Source organism: Colias philodice, chromosome 2, assembly GCF_061535455.1.
Source record: "Colias philodice isolate Cphi_HAF_F1 chromosome 2, ilColPhil1 Martin Lab GWU primary, whole genome shotgun sequence".
NCBI classification, from domain to species: Eukaryota; Metazoa; Arthropoda; class Insecta; order Lepidoptera; family Pieridae; genus Colias; species Colias philodice.
This window is the reverse complement of record NC_143087.1, coordinates 5,813,911-5,830,321: the sequence shown is the minus strand read 5'-3', so window position 1 is coordinate 5,830,321 and position 16,411 is coordinate 5,813,911. Positions and strand designations below refer to the sequence as shown.

Sequence of the window (16,411 nt, the reverse complement as noted above, 5' to 3'; positions counted from 1 at the left end):
TAAATGATTTTTTAAACTTTTATTGTACTCTCCTTACATTTGTAAGTCTATGTTCTATTAATTATCGGATGGACGACGCGACGCCCCCTTCCCCCTCTCGTTCGCTTTTTGTTTACGTAATTTTTGGGAGGCGTAGAGTTTATAATATTCAGACGGAAAATTAAATGAATATTTATTTTTGTATGAAAATAAAATCTAACAAATTATCAAAAGTCGTAGAACAAATGTTGTTACTTATGATGTTAGCTATCTTGTCCTGCGAGGTTGCCGGTGTTTTACAAGTAACCCTGTATATATACTATTTAAAACCTATGAATTCATAAATTTTGCAAGGAAAAAATTACACATTAATATAATTTTGAATTTTAAAATTTTTGTTTCAGACTAATAAAAAAAGGGAATTCCTAATTACACATTTTAAAAGCGAGTAATATATATAGAAACTAAAAATTGCATTTTCCCACGTTCTATAGTGTATTTATTACAAGTACAATTTGGTTAAATTCGTATTATAAAAGTATAACAATACCCAAACAATACAAAGGGTTTTATTAAAAATAATGACCGCTTTCGCCGCTAGCGAATAAACTCTCCCTATAAATCATAACTTCGGATAGGTATGCAATATGATGGGGTTCTAAAACCATAATAATAGTGGTTAAATATGAATTCAGAAGTAATCTTTATCAGTTCCCTAGTTGGGACTATATATGTACCTACCTACTACTTATCGATATTTCGTGATTATCTTTCTCTGATATTAAATACCTAAAAGGGAAGGTAATTCTTTAAAGATTTCCGTCTATGACATAATAAGCGTAATGTTTAGCACATTTTAATTTAAATGTGGCTTTAGTTTTATATTTAAAAAATAACTCTAGGTTATAACCTAGAATAAAATATATTTTAGCAGATAAATCTCTTAATGTTTTACTCTACGCCACCATTGCAAACATATAGACCGAAACATAAAAAGAGAATACAAAAATAATTTAGTTAAGTGCGACAATATCGAAATAATAGCCCGCGTTAAAATCAAAAGGACTCATCGGCGCTCGTGACTAAGTCGGTAAGAGCACTTAACTTGATTACATGCATTTGAAGGCCTGCTGGGCGCGTAAAAAGTATGTATAAAGTATAAACAAAACTTAATGTGGAGGGATGTGGTATGGCGCGTGGCGTGGGTGGCGTCACCACTTGCAACCAGAACACGCGCCGATAATTTCAACTTACCGTATTGAAACTGGTCCACGCTTTGTGCTTGTAATTATAGTGATAGAACGTTTATGAAGATGCAAATTTTATCATGGTACTGTTATGCTAATATGTAGCTTAAAATTTTGCAAGAAAATTTTCACTTGAATATCTAAAAAAGTATTATATTATATCTAATATGTCCATCAGTAAAAATTTATTCATGATGGAAAAAATAGACATAATTTAATATGTAATATTTTAAAGGCAAATATTACATGTAATGGACAAACTATGAATATTGATTTACAATACAAATGTTAAGAGTTAAGACTAATATAGAGTATAGTGTCCGACCGAAACTGGTTTCCAGGCCGAAACCGAAACCGAAACCGAAACTCACGTGGTCAAGTATGAAATTTCTAAAAATACTGAACTTTGGTGCATTTTACCTATTATTTTGCCTTAATTAGGGCATGAAATGAAAACACAGTATATTAAATTTTTATTATTTTTTCAAATTGAGATCTCAGTAAAATCAGTCATCTAAATCAAATCAGTAATTGTTACTGTTACTTTAAATACTAAGTTTTGGTATTTTGAGATCTTTCTCTTTATTAAAGAGTCTTTAATACATACTTTGGATTGGTATTTTTATTTATTTATTTATTTATTTATGACACTTTATTGTACATATAACAGGAATTTAAAATAAGAGAATACATAAAATTGGAAAGTGTACAATAGGCGGCCTTATTGCTTAAAAGCAATCTCTTCCAGGCAACCATAAAAATAAAGGACATGTAAGATTATTCTTCTAAGTGGTATTTGTACTTAACAGAATAATCAGTCTCTTTTAGGTATGACGCCTGTAGGTATGTTTTTTTATCCCTTTCACACCAACTTGCCAAGGTGTGAAAGGGATAAAAAAACATACTTCACTCACACACACAGACACACATACTCACATAATTAGATAACTTGTAAGAAACCATTTTATAATGAATATCTTTATATATATTATATGTATAATAATCTTATTTGTTTATATATTTATTTATTTTTTTAAAGTTAAGTCTAACTAAGTTTGAAGATTGTACCTACACAAAAATTTCTGTCTCTAAATATGTACTGTTAAAATCATATTGTTAAAAATATTATGTTAAGCCGACGGAGGTCACTGGTTGACCCCGCACAGGTTTTTCCTAGTGGGTTAACCAGGGATTTACTACAATTTATATGAGTTGTAAAAATTGTGAAACAAATAAATAAATTTGAAATTTGAATTAAATTTATTTGATTTGGATAAAAAAACATACAGGCGTCATTCATATTTTCATGTTACAAGTTAATGTTCATACCGAAATCTCCAGTGTATTAGATATAAGCTTCTTGGGGTCAACCAACACTTTGTCAGCGTCCGTCAAAGCGTTGCCGAGTAAAAGGAAGTTAGAAGAGCGTGAACGTGTGTGAACTAAGTTCACTGAACTTGCGAAATAAGTTTCGGTTTCGGCAAAAGTTTCGGCCGATTTTGGCCGAAACCGAAACTGCGGCCGAAACTTGATTTTTGGCCGAAACTCGGCCGAAACCGAAACCGAAACCGAAAGTTCGGTCGGACACTAATAGAGTATAATAGAATACTTAGTTATTTCTTTGAATTATATATGTATAGGCAAATAAATTAATAAAAAAATAAAGTCAAGTTCAAGAATTATCATTTTTTAACGTTTTGAATCACTACAAAAACTTACACTTCTATCTCATAATATTTATTACATTTTAAATGCTTTTGTTTTTGTTAAATTGAATTCATTCTAATAGAAATTAAAGACTTTTTAACGGATTTTAAACGCGATTTATTCATTCTATTATTTTCCCGACGTTTCATTCTAATTTTCATTCTAATAACTAATTAGGAATAATTAGTTAAGTCAGTCAACAATGTTTTAAACTGTGGTTTTTATGTTTCTCGCTTATATAAAAATGGTAATGTTATGGTGGTTTTATATTGTCGTAAGGACGAATATTGTAAAAAAAATACAACGACAATAAAAAAAACTCTACAACCCGCAATTACATTACTAGGTAGTATTGCTGCTGCATTTCTTTAGAACTTACGCATACCTTCAAGCGCCTTGTTTCTCGCAAGCAATGCTAGGAGTACATCAGGCTGCGGCGGGTCCAATGGGTGCATAACCTCCAACGACGCAGCCATAGAAGCGATCCGCCGATCTCTTTCAGATTCCACTTCACCGAATCCCGATTCCATGAATTCACAACACTACGTCCTATAATCACAAAGTAAACATTCAACTCCGCGATTCACCATTCCGCAAAGAGGCCTGGCATGTACGGGCTCCCAGTCACAGTCGAAGCACTTAGAAGCAGCAGGCGTCTCGGCGGAGAAAAGCCGAGCCCACGTGGCGGCGCCGCCCACGCCCGCCTCTGCGCCGCTCTCGCCACGCCGCCCTCCCATTGAGAAGTCATTTTTTACCCCCTGTGTCTGATAAACCCTCGGGCGAGGGGTACCGCGGGGCTCCCCCGCCCCGAACTAATTTTCCCGAATCGTATGACACACCCCCGGTGCTTACATCCATCTACAATATTAGTACACGTTATCCCGTTCGCGAGGGCATTTCGTTTCTATTCAACTGGCATCGTAGCGTTGTAAAGAAAAAATGTTATAATTGCATAACATAAAGACGATAAGCTTCAAAAATATTACAGGCTTCTCAAGGATGCCATGTTTTTGACAGATCTTATTTTACTGAAAATAATGTTGTTAATTTCATTGTGAAGGCAATCACAGATTTTTATAATTTTACCCCATTTTCAATAAAATTATAGTTGCCAAATATCTACCACATATTTCCGCTTGTTTATCAGTTTTTTCTTGATAATAAAACGCAAGGGCTAGACGAATGTGATTGAATGTGAAATAAAGTTTTGTAATTAGTAGATACTAATAACTTACAACACATTTGGAAATAAAATAAAAAATTAAGACGGGACAGAACAGACAAAAAACTCATGTAAAAAAAGCAGTATTTTATCTTTCCTTGTTATAAAATATTTTTAGATAATTAATTACACGCAATGTCAACTCATTGTTTAGCACTACTAGTAGATAGGTAACTACCGTGAAATTCTCAGTGTTATTTTAAAATATTTCATAACTTCGTATTACATTAAAGACTTTCTCTATATTAAAACGTCAAAAAAATGCTCAATATAATATAATAATACAGACTACAGTACATAATATACAGTATATTGTACATTGTACCTTATTAAAATATGTAGTTTAAAGTTTTCCTTAAGGGGGAGCATAAAGCAAAATAACCAATCTTCTATTAGATGATACGTGTAATATTCAAGACCAAATCTAAAAAATAAAATATATATCAAACTAGATGATATGTTCAACGATTCTGCATAAAATATTAAAATTGATTCGATAAAAAAAAATCACCAAGTTAGCTCTAATTTTCACACTTTTACGTTTTCTACTTGACATGGTAATACTTATTGTGATTTTTTTTTCATAAACAATTATATTAAAACATTTGCAAGATATTTGTCAGAGCATTTTGTGTAATTACTTTTAGTTTTGGTTTTATCTGCGATAAACCACTATTGGCGCTCTTTTTTTCTCGAGATAAAACGTTTGGTTTTGTCACGATAAAATGGTTTATCGCAGATAAAACCAAAACTAAAAGTAATTACACAAAATGCTCTGACAAATATCTTGCAAATGTTTTAATATAATTGTTTATGAAAAAAAAATCATAATAAGTATTACCATGTCAAGTAGAAAACGTAAAAGTGTGAAAATTAGAGCTAACTTGGTGATTTTTTTTTATCGAGAAAATTTTAATATTTTATGTTTTTGATTAAACAGAATCGTTGAACATATCATCTAGTTTGATATATATTTTATTTTTTAGATTTGGTCTTGAATATTACACGTATCATCTAATAGAAGATTGGTTATTTTGCTTTATGCCCCCTCTTAAGCTAGAAGGAAAATACACAACGCCGATACTAAAGCCAAGTTTTGATACTCAATAGTGTGGCAATAGATAGGTAGGTACATCGGAAAACACAAAAACGATTGATGTAGAATAGGTTATAATAGACATAAAACAAACCTTCATAATCATTATAATTATATCATGTTATATCGCAATAAAAATATATTACCATGACTTTTCCTGTAAATGTCGTTTTTATGATGTTTATCTAGGTGTCAATAATTTTTATTATTATTTGTATTTTTAATAAGATTTGTGAAGATATTTTTACCAAGATTTTGTAGTAAATATGCACAGCTGTAACTTTTATAATTTAGATAATGTATTTAAAAGATTTAAGGTAGTAGAATTTCCAATATCGTTTGTAGGGCTATCCACATCGCAAGTGTTGGACGTCGAAAATGATTTAACTACTTGCGCCTTTCTGAAGACTATATATGAAGGGAAGCTCTTGGTCTGCATACAATGTATTCAATACATTTTGTTACTATACTTTACTAATAAATAACAAGTATTGATTGTTCACAGAAATTTGACGAAGCCCGTGAAATATCAGCGTCTCATAGAGCTTTTACCATAATTTCTAATGATGATCATTCTATAGAAATAACTTTTACACCAAAAACCGAATGTATATCCAAAGCAAAAAGAAGTAGAGAATTCGATAACAGATTTGTTTTTGACCTAAGATTAATAAAAGTAGATGGAAGCCGCTGCTGTTATAATGAATTGCATTCAGAAATCGGCAGATACTATATTAGTGGTCAATTTGAATATTGCAAAATAAGTCATACACCGGAAATAGTTAATTTTGGAGATGTGGTGATCAACACAAAAATAACTAAAACTATAAGAATTTGGAATGAGTCTAATCAAATGTCTGCCAGGATGATGTACAAAAGAGTAACAGGTTTTGAAGTAACCCCACAAAGTTTTAGTATTCCACCGAATTCTTCTAGGAAAATAACAGTTTCAATAAAGCCTACTTGCCTCAAATTGAGCAACAAAATTACTTTTGAAATAAGAAACCCCCATGACAAGTATGAAAAACCATTACACGATGAAGAGGAAAGTGACACAAATTTTATAGAATATACAGTTAAATTTAAATTAAATGTCATTTACCAAAAAATAACAATAAAGACAAAGTTAGAATCGCTTCATAAATTACACGATGTTAACCCAGCTTACACGTATACAGGTGCTGAATTAGAACAGCATTTACAACGTAAAAATGTTGCTTTTAAACATTTACAAATATCAAAGTCATCCTATGCTAAAAAACCAATTTATGAAAAATTTACTACGGGAAAAGAAAGATGCTATTCATATACTTCAACGAAACCAATTCCTAATGACGGAAATTTCTGTAAAAAAACTAAGGAAGATATTCTTCCATATGATTTATTCGGCATCGTCTTCTCGCCTTTTTGTATTAATTTTGGCAGAGTTGGATTACTTACATATGGAGAACACGATTTAATTGTTCAAAATAAAACGAAGCATGAATTCTGTATCGATTTTTTAAAAGACAGCTGTGTCCTCTATGGACACGAACGAAAGAGATCTTTAAAAATAAAACTCCGTCCGCATAATGATAAAGTAATAACGATCCATTGCTTAGGATCTTTTGAAGGAAACCTTAACGGAACATTTGATTATATAATTAGTCAGAAATACTACAGAAAACACCCTTACAGTCTCCAAGTGGGAAACCCTGGTCTCATGCTCTATGATAAGTGTCTAAAATTTGGGATGGTAACCGCTGAAAGTTTTGTAACGTCGGTACCAATTAAAATACACAATCATTTTAATACTCCTGTAAATTTTAAATGGAATGAATTTCATTCAGATACACCATTCGAAATATCACCTACATCTGGAACAATACCTGAACATTCGTGTAAGATTTGTGATGTAACTTATGTGTGTAAAGCTACAAAAACTAAAAGTCACGAAGTGGATCTTGTATCGGAAGGGAATTACACAAAAATTATACCGGTGGAGCTAAATGTTATCACAAGAAAACTGACAATAAAATTTTTACAATTAGCCGTAGTTTTCAAAGACATTGCCTTAAATGTAGAGACAACAGAGATGGTAAAACTTGAAAATTCATCGCGAGAGATTGCCTTATTTCATGTAGTAGAGCCACTAATACCTGGTTTAAAAATAGAACCCATGTGTGGCATCATCCGCCCTAAAATGTTACTAAACTTTAAAATTACAGTAAAAATACCTTGTATTTTAGAGTTTTCATTTGATATCTATGTTAAAATAAATAACAAAGAGAATGTTATTCTACCAGTGAGTGGTAATGTTGTTGAACCGAAAATATTAATTCATCCAAAAAATATATTTATGTCCAGGGTTCCGTGCGATATGATCACATATGTTCCCGTTACTTTTCAAAATTTAAGCACATTACTTACATTTATAGAAATACTAGATACCGGTGATGAAAACATATTTAATGTGTATACGGCGGTAGGGAATGAAAAAAAGAGACTATTTGAATTTTCAATTGAAGGAGGACAGACGAAAATTGTGTTTATTAAAATTTGTGATGTTTTTCGACGAGAATATGAAATGTATATACCATTCAAAATAAATGGAATACTAGGTCCACCCTGCGAAGATACTTCGTCAACAGAACTTCGTTATTACATCGGTGATCATGAAAAGTACGTATTTTTTCATAGCGCACAGATTTCAAATACAACTTTGTTTTATCACATCTTTTTTTATAATGATAAGAAAATAAGAAGAAGGTATTTTTTGCAGACAAGCATAAAATAAAGATGAATAAGCATTAATCTTACTACGAAATTTCTTTCCACAGATATTATGAAAATAATTCGAAGGTAAAATTGAAACCAGTTAACAAAGACATAAGTTACTGCAGATTGACTGGTGTTATTACTGTCCCATGGATAAATTTTTCAGTAGATAAATTTGAACTTAACTGTGGTACAAATAAAAACGCAAGATTAGACTTTACAATGACCAACGTGTCTAAGTACAATTTATATGTTACTATCTTAACATCGAAGTTGTCTCCAAATTTTACACTAGATTTGCATACAGCTGACAACCAGTCAATAATTAACGAAACCCATATAAAATTCGAATTGGATCGAGGAATGATAGCAAATTTTACTTTAAGCTTTCACCCAAAAAGCCATGGACGATTTGTATCTGTAGCATTATTATATCTGGATAAACAAATGACGATACCGTACTATAATTTAACTTTTATTGGAAAAAAACAGACACCTGATATGGTTCCAAGCACTCACAGAATTATTTTTCCTCCGTGCCACCCTAGCGAAGAAATATCTCGAAATATAACCCTTCGAGTAGAATCAAAATCAAATATCGAAGACTTTTCCTGTTGTTCTAAAGAAGAACCAAATATTATAGTAAAACTGATAGATTCCAACAATATAAAAGAAAACGATAAGTATTACACCGTCGTTTCCGTGAAAATTACAGCAAGCTGTAAAGTATCTTATGCAAGAAATATGACACTTAACTTTAGCCATATTAGTGGTTCATGTTGTGATGTTGAAGTCAGTTTTTGTTTCACATATTGTCCTTTGACATTACATACAAACAATTTTGTTACACCGAATGAAAATCCATATCCCTTTTATCCACTTGAAACACAAACTGACCTTTATGAATACATGGAGACGTGTACAAATTTTCTCGAGAAGTGGATGTTTCAACAAGGATTTAGAAGAGATTTATATCCCATAATTCCGGATACATTTCACGCTATTTCTTCAGCCTTATCATCTCAAGGTGGAGGTACAAAAACTAAGGGAATAAATGTATCCTATTTAAATTTTGTCAAAAGAATTGCAGGACCACTGATGAAACACGTCCGGAAAATAACGTAAGTCATATAATCAAACTAATCAATACAGTTTATTAACTAATTAATAATTACTCATTGTAATAGCTTCTTATTCTTATTATTAATTTTAAAAATAGTTTATCAGCTGCATCCCCTCGCTCTTGGTACTGCGGTATATCAGCAATGAACATAGAGTGGCTTGACTCCCGCTAACAACTAACTAAAAAAAATTGTGGTAGGACTATCCGTAAAGAAGATTTATCAATGCTCCCAAGACAGTCAGTGTCATAAATTCTACCTTCGACTCATAAACACTAGAAAACGACAGACTTATTCTGTTTTTAGTTTGATTTTCTTATTAAGGGCTTGGTCTAGTAGTGCAAATAAATGCATCCTGTCATCCTATATGTAAATAATACAAATGTACTAAGGGAAAGTTGCTCCACTTAATTTTTAAAAATTAAATCATTCGTATAATTTAATATTCGTAATAAGTACCAAAAATGACAATTTGAAACAATTTTCGTGAAAATTACACCGGGTGGTTTTTTTATCAGTATACAAAATTTACGAATACTTTCTATTGATATCTTCAACTTCATGTCTATATAACTGATCAACTTTTACAAAGAAATAAGCTTTCCATACAAAATGCATAACTCTATACATTTTTTTCGACCTAAGTTTCTTAGTGAAAGTTGTTCAGTTTAACTAATAAAACGGATAAACAAATTTTGTATATAATAAAAAAAATGTAATGTTTGTGTTAAAAAATTATAAAATAGAAAAATATGCAAATGAAAACAAAAGATATTTATTTCTGACTAGCTTCCGCCCGCGACTCCGTCCGCGCGGATGTCTTCGCGTCTTCTACAGATTTATTATATTATGTATAATATATAGATTTATATTTATAAACCTAATAAATCTTTTACTAGCATTCTGATGCTTTATCGGTTGTACTGGATTTATCTCTTTTTTTTCAATCGCTTGAATGATATAGGATGGGTCCTTGATGGGCATCGAATGCTGAAGTCTCGAATCAATCAATTCTGACAGTAGGCAATTTATATAAAATCTTGATAATGGTCCATCATTTTATTTTGCCTAAACGTTACATACTTTTTTATATATTCTATTTTTAACGAATGATTCACTCCAGTCCAAACAGCAAATAAGCAGACTTCTGCTTCTGCAACGTTTAGTTGTCCCTGAATTTGGAAAAAATAGTCATGATTCTTATCTATGACAAAAGTGTTATTTTTTGCATTGTATTTCAAATATTAAATTTTTTTTTACCGCATCTTCCGCATTCATGTCTTTTGCCGGAATTAGACATTTAACTTCTACTAGTCCCATTTTCCCTTTTTGATATTGGAGTGTATAAAGTAAATTTTTTAGATATTTCTCGTTATACTTTTAAAAAGTTATTATTGTCATTTTGCTCATTAGGTAAAGTAATTTCGATATCAGTTTTAAGTTTTTTGATACCTGCAATAATAACGTCATAATCGCCTGCACATACTTATCGATTACACCCTGTATACAATCCACCATCCACATTCATAATGTTTTCCTGTCCTCCTCTCCTTTACGCTGTTCACCGATACATTTTAAATGAGTAAATCTGCTACCACTGAAGGATGTTTCATTGTGATCAGCATATTTTCACCACTGTTGTTGATTATTTGTTTTTCATTTTTAATCAGCAATTGGGAATCATCAGTTTTGTTTTTTGCAGATTGGTGATGTACCCTAACAATACGTCGAAAAGGGAAAGCATCAACGAATTATCGTTTTCGTCCTCTTTTTTTATTCTTCGCGTCTCTGTTACTTCTGTTTGTTTAGTTCTCAACACCCACTGAATTTTCTATGTTATTGTGATCTTCCATTACATCTGAGTTATGATGATGTGATGATAATCCATTCGTTTTAATATTGGTACTTAGAGTTGGTAGACTAAACTAGAAATGGCGGACTAAATTTGTCAGCGCGTCTGTAAGATCAGAATATAAAACCAACATCCTGTATTTAAGTTACAAAATTAATAATCAAACAACATGCCGCTACGTTGAAAATGACTAGAAGAAAAAATTAAAACACCTCGGATCAATTTTGGAGTAAACAAATCATTTTCCCCGTATGGGGATTTCCCCGGATGAACTTGGGAAGTTCAAGTTCTCAATACAAGTTTATATTATATTTCGTATTTCTCAAACGAAAAATAAACATTTTTGGAACTTCAAAAAAATTATATTATAAGAAAATTTATGAGTTTACTTTAGTTTTAAAGAAATATACATCCCTTTACTGACACCCCGTAAAATAAAGAAATTGTTGCCAATCACCTTTGCAATCTATTTGGTTTCATTAACTTTATGTTCGAAGATAATTTTTTTTCTAGTAGTTACACGCGTATTTTTTTCGTTTATTTTCCATATCGAAATCAAATGTTTAAAAATACGAATATTTGCACAAAACTAAGATAAAAATAATCAATTAACAAAAATATTAAATTTAATGAAGTAGAGCAACTTTCACTTCGGTATGAAGGAAAATCGAGCGTAGAGCACACGTCAGAACGCTCCGGCCCAAGGAGCGCGACTAAAGAAATTCGCTAGGATTTTTCCTAATTATTTTAAATATTTTTTTAATATTTAAAGAATTATCAAAATTCAAAAAAAAATTTTTTTAAAGGATTAATACTCATTGGTCTTCAACCAACTCGAATAAATTAATGGAAAAAATAACTTTTAGCAGTATTTATCAATAGATTTTGTAAGGCAAAAAATGGGAAATTTAATGAATTTATAACGTTCTAATTAAGAAAATCATAAGTTTTTCGCAAATTGTATTCAGCAGTTTTTAATAACGACTATATAAGGATAATAATGCGCTGATCAGATTGTGTAAATTGTAATCGGTTGCAACGTAGTGAGTGCACAAACTTAGCTCGAAATGTCTTTGGGGGAAAGAGACTTATCTTGAAGGCCTGATTAAGGTAACATAAAGTAACTTTACAAATGTGAAATAATTCACGCGCATTGCGTATATAACACTAATTGATAAACAAGAAAAAAAAATTCAGTTTATCATTTCATTAGCCGGGAAAAAATTGTCAAATAACTTGTTGAAAACGCAATTTTGCTAGACTGCAGCCTTAACAATATATAAAAATGAATTGCAAAATGTGTTGGTAAGCGCATAACTCGAGAACGGCCGAACCGATTTCGATAATTCTTTTTTTATTATATTCCTTGAAGTACGAGGATGGTTTTTATGTAGAGAAAACGTAAATATGTACCACGGGCGAAGCCGGGGCGGACCGCTAGTTAACAATACGTAGGATATTAAAACATATTTAATTATATTTTTGCGTTTCATAATAGTATAAATATCTACTATTAAGTATACAATCCTTTCTTTATTTTTGTTATGTCATTTGTACGGGCTACGTAGGTACTCAATTATTATGATCCAATATTACAATTCTCACAATATGTAATTAAATTGTTTTAATAAACTCCAATTTCGTGTTTTCAGTGTAACTGGTGTCGATGAAAACTTCAAATTTATAAAGGAAATTCACGACACATATCGTGAAATAATAAGTTTACTAAGATGCCGGGGTGCGAATTTATGGGTTTTACAAGCTAAATTTTTATTAAGTTACGAACAATTCATAATTTACTCTGAAAATGTTACGCCAAAATGCAATGCTGATATCATTCTAACACAGGAGTTAATATCAGATGTTACTCTATTCAATAGACTAAACAAACAGAGCTGGATTGATTTTATTTTACAAAGTTATAAAGTTTTTGTAATGGATAGCTGTTTTTTCGATTGTGTTTGCGTTAGTTCGCAGCCACGAGATGTCGTAAAAGTTATTATTGATTGGTTTAATGAAAATATATCACACCAACATGCTACGCTGCGAGGGAAAGAAAAACCAGTAAAAACCATAACAAACATAACTACTGATCTTTCGGACGGTGTTGCGTTTATATCAGTTATTTTGACCTTCTGTCCATTCATGGCTAATCATTTTACACTGTTTTGTGAGTTAAATAATACCGATTCTAATAGTTGCATTATTAATAACGCATGTCTTGTTATTGAAGCCTTGAACCTTCTGAGACTTTATTTTCCAATAAGTACAAAAGATTTCTTACAGCCAAATTATTTACTCATGTTATTTTTGTCAATTCACTTATATGTTACGTTACCCATGTTTACGCCTAGAGATACTGTACAATTTTATCCCCCTCTTCTCAGAAGCTCTACTCGACAAGTTGCTATAAATCCCTCAAGTCAGGAATCATTAATTTTCAATCATATAATCCTTCAGAATACAAAGAATAATTTTATCGTTGAAAAGGCATCTCCACCTGATAATGGTAAAAAAATGTTTCTCAGCGTGAAATATAATGCTAATTTTACGGAAAAAGAAACAGCTATACTTCTTGTGCATGGCTATAATAAAACAAGAATATTTGACACTTACATAGTATTTATACTACATGGCTACATAGGTTTATTGAACCCAATTAGGAAGTGTAAAGTCACAGGTCCCTTGTATCGACCGAACAGAGTAGATGTTCTGGTAGCTTCGCCTTTTGCCGTAACTGCAACGTTTAAACTATTTCTAACCGATATTGAGCCTACAATTCCTATTGAGTACAAGGAGGAAGTCAAACCAAGGTTCTTTATACGACGCCTAAATCTTATAGACAAAGAGATTTCTCTCACAGGAATGCCTAAAGAGAGTGGACAGGAAGTGCAAGAACATAAATTGTATTTTCAAATTATATGTTTAAGTACTCAACTTGGCAATTCATGGGTTTGGTTTAAAAGCGAAATTGGCGAATTTTACATTAAAATAACAACTCAAGCACGGTGGGATTTAGCAATTGACACCTTACAAGCTAAAGTAAGAACCTGGCCCATGGACCCTTGCAGCTGTGGCGAGGCCTGTGAATGTTATAGAACAACAGTTTTAACGATCCCACATAAAAATGAATTAATGCTAAAATCACTACGTTATTCATTACTCGAACATGCCTCGGAAACTATGATGCAAGTTTATGACCAACTAATAGGTGTGTAAAGTTTATTATATTGCCAAAATTTGTACTCGATTCACATTGTTTATAAGTTTTTTTTTCAGAGACGGCTACTGGTAAAATAATTTTGAGCATGTTACTAAGTGAAGGCGGAACAAATTTATCAGATGTGCAACACATATTACGCAGTGAAAGCTCATATAGAATCACATCCCGCGCTCTGTTACCACGTTTGGATCGCATCACTTTATTGCAACATACAAACGCTATCCTCATACTACCTGTAACAATCCCAGCCCAAGATAAGTCAGAAAAATACTCAGTTACTCTTACTTCCGACTGCGGAATGGACATCCGCACATACAGAATACTTTTCATTGAATCGTCACCAAGTGAATAATTGTTTTTATATAAAGCGTAACATTCACAGAAAGAATCAAGCTATGTATATAAACAATAGTGCGTATCTCCATTGTTTGCATTATACCTTCTATGTGTATTGCGTGTTTAATGTTTATATCTACTTATAACTTATACCTGAGGTAACGGAAGAGATGACTGAGGATTTCACTATTACTATACACATAATATAGATACATACATACCTACTGATATCCTGCTAATTAAGATTCTTAATTGTTAAATTTAAAATGCATATTATGTTGATGAAGTAGCAAAGTTCAACATTGAATTTGAAATTCGAATAGTATTATAGATATAGTTCAGGATCCATCGCCCATTTTTGCACTTGATTACTATCAAGCTAATTTTCCGTGAGTAGCTTTATTTTGATGAGACGCCCAATAATTTCTTGTACGAAACTCTCGATTGTGGTAGCTTTAAGCTTACAGAGGTAACAAGGATAAAATGTTTTGATTAGATGGTTCTCAAATATTTATTACGTAATTTGTAGGACAATATGTCTGTTGAATTATATAAATATTAACTAAGTAAAAACAAAAAAATCCGCTGGTTAGTAATCATTTATGACGTTATCGATACACATTGGAAAGAGGGGACTCTTTGATCAAACCATAGATTTTGTAGGACAAATATTTTTTCGAATAATTTAGATAATTATCTTGAGATTGAACAAAAAAAAATATTCAGTTTGTAATAAATATTTGAGAACCATCAAATCAAAACATTTTATCCTTGTTACCTCTGTAAGCTACCACAATCGAGAGTTTCGTACAAGAAATTATTGGGCGTCTCATCAAAATAAAGCTACTCACGGAAAATTAGCTTGATAGTATAAATCAAGTGCAAAAATGGGCGATGGATCCTGAACTAATATTGTTTAAATTGAATATCAATTGATTTTGTATAAATTAATAATACCTATACTAAGATTTTGAAAGTAACTCGAAATTTTCAACAAATGCTGTAAACTGACCTTCAATGTATACTTATTGAATATTTTCGTACCTATCTGTATAGGCAGTTATTATAATAAATTACAGATATAAAGTTGCATAATAATGCAGTAGTTATTGTTAGGAAATAACGTTCTTTTATAAACATTGTTTAATAATTGTACTACGATTGATTTTTTTTTAAATATCCGTGTTCTTATAAAAAATGAATTTGTTTGTCGACTAACAATCTAATTCGATGACGAAAACAGCATGATATATACTAGCGTAAATAATTTGTATTATTGTTAATTAGATTTTACTCTTGAAAATACATTTTTGACCTTGATAAAGCAGTTAGTTTTATTTTTGCACGATCAATTACATATTTTTACTCAAAAACAACTTCCTGACGATTTGAAAAAAAAAGTACAAGCACGACAAATATATTGCTTTAACAGATAGTTAGCTAGAGTTCCTACCTATTAAAAAAAGCTAAAATAATAAAGCCCTGTAGAGCAGATAAACATATATTATAAGTAAAGATTATAAAATTATTCTTTAATTTCTTCTATTTTATTTCACACTAGCTTTCCGCCTGCGGCTTCGCCCGCGTTTTCAAAAAAAAACCCGCATAGTTCCCGTTCCCGTGGGATTTCCGGGATAAAACCTAGCCTATGTCACTCAGAAATCATGTAGCTTTCCAACAGTGAAAGAATTTTTCAAATCTGCCAAGTAGTTTCGGAGCCTATTCAATTCATACAAACAAACAAACAAACAAAAAATCAAACCTTTCCTCTTTATAATATTTGTATAGATGTATAGATGTATAGATGTCATGTCAAAATATCACTATTAAATACATACCTAATACATTATATCATGAACAGACAGACCTGT

General features: G+C 31.4%; 2 protein-coding genes across 2 annotated transcripts in view; one reads left to right on the top strand and one right to left on the bottom strand.

Annotated features, from left to right (window-relative positions):
* The window catches only part of Lim3 (Lim3 homeobox protein), a 43,578-nt gene extending 40,029 nt beyond the window's left edge, over positions 1 to 3,549 (bottom strand). Inside the window, exon 1 of the mRNA XM_089704619.1 lies at positions 3,319 to 3,549. Within this exon, the coding sequence (XP_089560745.1) occupies positions 3,319 to 3,463 (145 nt within the window). The 5' untranslated portion in view covers positions 3,464 to 3,549. The remainder of the gene's footprint in view (positions 1 to 3,318) is intronic.
* A 1,968-nt stretch (positions 3,550 to 5,517) lies between these two features.
* LOC149490453 (uncharacterized) lies at positions 5,518 to 14,568 on the top strand. Its single transcript, XM_089710924.1, has 5 exons — positions 5,518 to 5,682; positions 5,757 to 7,912; positions 8,071 to 9,129; positions 12,634 to 14,192; positions 14,261 to 14,568. The coding sequence occupies exons 1-5, from the start codon at positions 5,518 to 5,520 to the stop codon at positions 14,554 to 14,556; spliced, it is 5,235 nt and encodes a 1,744-aa protein (XP_089567050.1). The 3' UTR covers positions 14,557 to 14,568.
* The last annotated feature ends 1,843 nt before the right edge of the window (positions 14,569 to 16,411 follow it).